At 45.8% G+C, this 5077-nt stretch overlaps 1 protein-coding gene across 1 annotated transcript in view; it reads left to right on the forward strand.

Annotated features, from left to right (window-relative positions):
- The window catches only part of SAMD7 (sterile alpha motif domain containing 7), a 26250-nt gene that overhangs the window by 17766 nt on the left and 3407 nt on the right, over positions 1-5077 (forward strand). The window contains exon 6 of the mRNA XM_003794680.1: positions 4577-4687. Coding sequence (XP_003794728.1) covers positions 4577-4687 — 111 coding nt within the window. The remainder of the gene's footprint in view (positions 1-4576; positions 4688-5077) is intronic.

Here is a 5077-nt window from a genome sequence, read left to right on the forward strand (position 1 = left end):
AATTTTAAAAATCCTGCAGTGTGGTCTTACCAATACTTTCTTCCTAGGGCCAAAGGCAGAAGGGTTCCATAGACCATGATCTCTTGGCCTCCTTGAGCTCCACTACTTATGTGACCTTCCTGCCAAACCACAGCTGTGCCACCTCTCTTTTTTGCTCTCAGAGAAAAAAGAAAATAAGGGGAAAAATAATAATAAAATAAGAAGAGATGAAGGAAATTGAACATACTATTGTATCAAATAAAGGAGAGAGAGGGAAGAGGAAAAAAGAAAGAAAGAAGAAAGATCCAAAAAAAGGAGGGGATATTTTAGCTGCTGCATGAGCGATTTATATGGAAAAGATGAGAAAAGTAGAAGGGTCTCTACTAAAAGAGAGAATGGAGAGGAGTAAAATATACAAAGAGAATAAATGAGACTAAAATACCATAACCAAAAATACAGGAGCCCTTACTCTTGATGAAAGTTAAAATGGAAGTTAAGAATAGAACCAACCAAACAAATTAGTAAAAACAAAACCAAAAAAAAAACCTCAAATAGCCAAAATAGCAGCAACCTCAACAATATAGAAAAGAAGGAAAAAAGCTAAAAAAAAAAAAAAAAAATTATATATAGTGGAAGGGACAACTTTAATAAGAGTATATATGTTGTAATATGTCACTAGGACACCAGGTGGTGCTATGGTGTTTTAGGAGATGAAGAACACAGTCAGCAAACTCTGTGGTTCTTATTCCTAACTTAGTTGCCTTCAGTGATAGTCTGATTGTTTCCTCAGCATTTAGACCCTGCTGGGTTGGCATCTTAAAGCTCTCCAGAATCCTTCAGGGGCAGGTCTCATAGTACCCCCTGACAGCAGTTCCCAAGGGGTGCAGCAGCCTATCCCAAGACTGGAGATCTGATCCCTTCAGGCAGAATTAAGATGGCCATGCTTTAGGCCCCTGCTAAGATCTTCTCATGACCTTCCCACAATGGCAGCTCCCTGGCTACTGAGACCTTCTCAATATGGCTGCCCCGCCAGCCACCAAACCGATGGCAAATCCACACCAACTGGTCTGCAAATCTGGGTGCTATACACTGTTCAAGTCTCCCCACTCTTTCAAGCTTTCCACTCCCTCTCTCTCCTTTATTTGATATAACTGTATTTTTAATTTCCTTTATTTCTGATTTCCCCCTAAAACCAAAAACTTCAGAAGGCTTCCTCCCACCCCGGGACCTCTGTGAAGGAGGTCAGCCATTCCCACTGGCTCCCAGACACTTGGCTAATGAGTCAGATTTCCACCTCTCTGGATCACATGCTATATCCAGCTCACCACTAGCTTGTTGTGCTCCCTGAGCTATGCCTATGGGTAAGGTCCCCATGCCAGGTATGACTGGGTTTTCTTTTTTTTTCCCCAGTCATACTAGGAGAGTTCAGGCAAACAATCCTTCTGGTGTGCCATCTTGCTCCACCCTCCTGACTACTCTGAATCAGTCAGTGACCCACAGTCACACCATGCAGTCTGCTGCTCATGTGATGAATAATGCCACATGCATTTCATACTCTGTGGTCCCAGGTGTCCCCTCATGGGCACACAGACACCACACACATGTGAACAAACTTTGCTAACTCTTTATCTCTCACTGACAGGACATCAGTGCCCCTCCAACACCACAAGAAGTAGTACCGATTATTTCTAGGTATATCTCAAGTGAGTTTAGGATAAAGTCCTCACTAAAGCCTGCCACCCAGCAACTGTGGGTGACATCAAATGAAATGTGCCACTGTTTTGCTGTGCACATCCTGCCCCTCTCTGTGAAGTGTAACACACGTCTCCATGTAGAAATAGGGAGCTAGACCCCCCCTAATCCAGTGCAGTGCCCCCAAAGCAGCAGCTCCCACAAGGACCCTTATCTGAAACATCCAATGGGTCTTACATCCCCCTCTCCACACAGGTCAGACCAAGCCCCAGGGAACAATTGGAGTCATGCCCACCATCCTCCCCTCTGTTCTGTCACTCCTCACCTCTGTCTCAGGTGTCTACTCAGCAGTCTCCAACCACTCACCTCCTGCAGGTAGAAAAGGAATTCAGAAAAAAACCACAATGAAAACCCAAAGTCCTAATGCTTTTTTAAAAAGATATAGAGACAGGGCTGGTGGCTTAGCTGTTTAGGGACATACAAGAGACCCTGAGACCTATTTTGTTTGCTCTAAGTAAATGTATAGTTAGTTCAAAAAACTTAGCAGGTAACATGTTCTCTCTCTAAAACCCCTAAACATGGCTGGGTGCCTGTATCTCAGTGGTTAGGGTGCTGGCCACATGCTCCAGGGCTGGTGGATTCTAACCTCACCTGGGTCTGCTAAACAGGCACTCTACCAAGGGCGATAAAGTGAGACTCTGTCTCTAAAAAAATAAGATAAAGAGAGAAAGAAAATAAAATTCACCCAGATGGCTCCTCCTCCGCTGAAGGCTTAGGAATGGTGTCTTCACCCCTCACTGGAAACCCTACAAAGGACAGAGAAGTGAGGTATGATTTCTACCATAAATCTAATTAACCATTTCCATCAGCTCCCCCTTTCTAAGTGGCAATAGGACAGAGCACAGGAAACCCTGGATGAGAATCACAAACTATGTCACTGTTAACGTCCCTGGCTGGCGAGCTGTGTCTTGGGAACTCAACCTTTTCTGTGTTGGTTCTCTCATTCATAGAAGCTGCTTTTGGTAATGATACCTCCTCCTTGTGAGGCATGGATGTGGACTTAGCACCATGGTAGGGGCAACATTTAGGTTATCTTTTAAATATAATTTATACCATAATTCTGCAAAAAAGACATTAAACCCAGTTTTGCAACTGAGCGAAACTGAGCATCGACTCAGCTAAAAGAGCGAGTCCTTGAAGAAAGTGCATGTGGCACAGACCTGGCTTTTCCAGTCACAGTGACTCTGCATGGAGGAGACTGAGCTGTGCATCTCCAGATACGGATCCTAGGAGTTCTCAAAAGTGGAAACATCTACGAGAAATCATACAATCCCCCAAGATAAGGCTACACAGACCAACTCAGACTGCCAACCTTTTTGCTTTGGCCTAAATTAAGTTATATTAGCCATTTTCTATGATTTGCTTAAATAAAACAGAGAAGAAATAATTAGCAAATTTTGTTTATAAATGAGTAAAATCGATTAGAACAGGAGCTTTGTGAGAAGATTCTCTCTTGGCTAGTGCTGAGACATGAGGCATGTGGCGTGAACAAGGCACATGGTTACTCTTCTCAGGGAGCTTGTAGTCCCAAGAAGGGGCCCATCAGCAATCCCACATCACTGTGAGGTGCTCTGGGGTCATGGGGTGTCTAGCATCATGGGGACACACAGAAGGGACTCTCAATCTCCTGGAGTGAGACCTGGAGGTGCGGAGAGGAAGGGAGGCAGCGGGAGGTAAAGGAGGAACTTCCAAGGAAGGCCAGAAGCCAGAGAGAACTCGGCACCTTGAGAGGGGTTTCCGATGGCACAGGGGGCAGGGTCCAAGGGGGGAGAGGTGAGAACAGCAAGATTGAAGAGGTAGAAGGGGCCAGGTCACGAGGGCCTTGAAGACCCATTATAGGAATGTGACTTTATCCTAAAGGCAGTGGAGTTTTTAAGCAGAAGTAGCACGATTAGCTTCATGATTCAGTTGCTTTTATGAAAATAGCTTGAAGGGGACAAGATCAGAGGGGAAGCCTCCTCAGATGAGCAGAGAGGGAGTATGACCCCAGCTCGGAGCAGTGGGGGCAGGCAGACCCCTACCTAAGAGGTGAAATTGGCACAAATTAGTTCTAAGTTAAAGACCCACACCAAGGAACCTCCAGCATGTACAGGCAGGCATGGAAGCTGAGTGAGAGGCTTAAATGAGTAAGGAGGACCAGGCAGGCCAGGGGAGAAGCCTGAGAAACTCTAACACCTAAGTACTGATACAGAAACTGGAGCCAGCAAAGGTGACCTTGGGGAAGTGCGGGCGCCAAACCCTCCCAGGGGTCGGCTGTGAAGGGGTGGGAGACAGAGGCAGCATCCAGAGGTGGAGTATGCACATTTGCCTTGTGGCTGTTTAATGACCAGAGAGCGGCCAGCCAACCACAGCATCCCGCAGAGCAGCCCTGGGAGAGGGTTTGACGCACCTGTATTTTCCTGCCCCGCCCCCTGCATTCAGGGCAGTGGGCAGACAACACCGTGCCTGTAACCGTGAGAGATGAAATCTGTCTGCAGTGGATTCTACCCACACTCCTCTTCCCCAAGGGTTTCCTCTCATTCACTGACTGACCCAGAGGTGTTTATTCACATCTGCTACCATACATCGGCCCCTGGACGGGGCACACTGGGAAATAAGACTCAGGAAACACCTGTGTGAGGTTGGAGCTGAGTCCCATAAACAGGCATCGCGGTCTGCGCCAAGGGTTGCCAGTGAGCAGGTGAGCTCTTAGGGCACAGGACAGAGAGCAACTGAACAGAAGTTTCATAAATGTTTCTGCCACCCTTAGTCTTACTGTTTCCTCCAAAACTACAAGATGTACATAGAGAACAAGAATGTTTTTTAATGACATTTGATAAAATTAACACTTTTTGTGTTTATTAAGATATTCAAAGACCATGGAATTGATGGAGAAACTTTGCCACTGCTCACAGAAGAGCATCTTCGAGGAACAATGGGATTAAAACTCGGGCCAGCACTAAAAATTCAGTCACAGGTATGGGGATTTTATGTAACTAAATATGTGTTAGTGCAGAGCGTAAAGAAACATGTTACCTTTATCCCATTGTGAAATAAGTAATGTGGGCACGTAACTGCTTTATTAAGCTTTTCTCCTCTGCCATTGGGAACAGATTGAAATAAGGGAATTAAAAAAACACTGAATGAATGCGGTGGGCCACATTTCTTTGTGCAGTTGGGAAGCTGGCAAGCAGTGGCATGCTAGTAAATGTTTAAAACTAAGTCTCCTTAAAAACAAATGAGCCCTGGGCGGTGCCTGGCTCAAAGGAGTAGGACGCCAGCTCCATATGCCGGAGGTGGTGGGTTCAAACCTAGCCCCAGCCAAAAACTGCATTATTAAGCTTTTCTCCTCTGCCATTGGGAACAG

The sequence above is a fragment of the Otolemur garnettii genome, unplaced genomic scaffold (assembly GCF_000181295.1).
Source record: "Otolemur garnettii isolate 467f Iridium unplaced genomic scaffold, OtoGar3 scaffold00084, whole genome shotgun sequence".
NCBI lineage: Eukaryota > Metazoa > Chordata > Mammalia > Primates > Galagidae > Otolemur > Otolemur garnettii.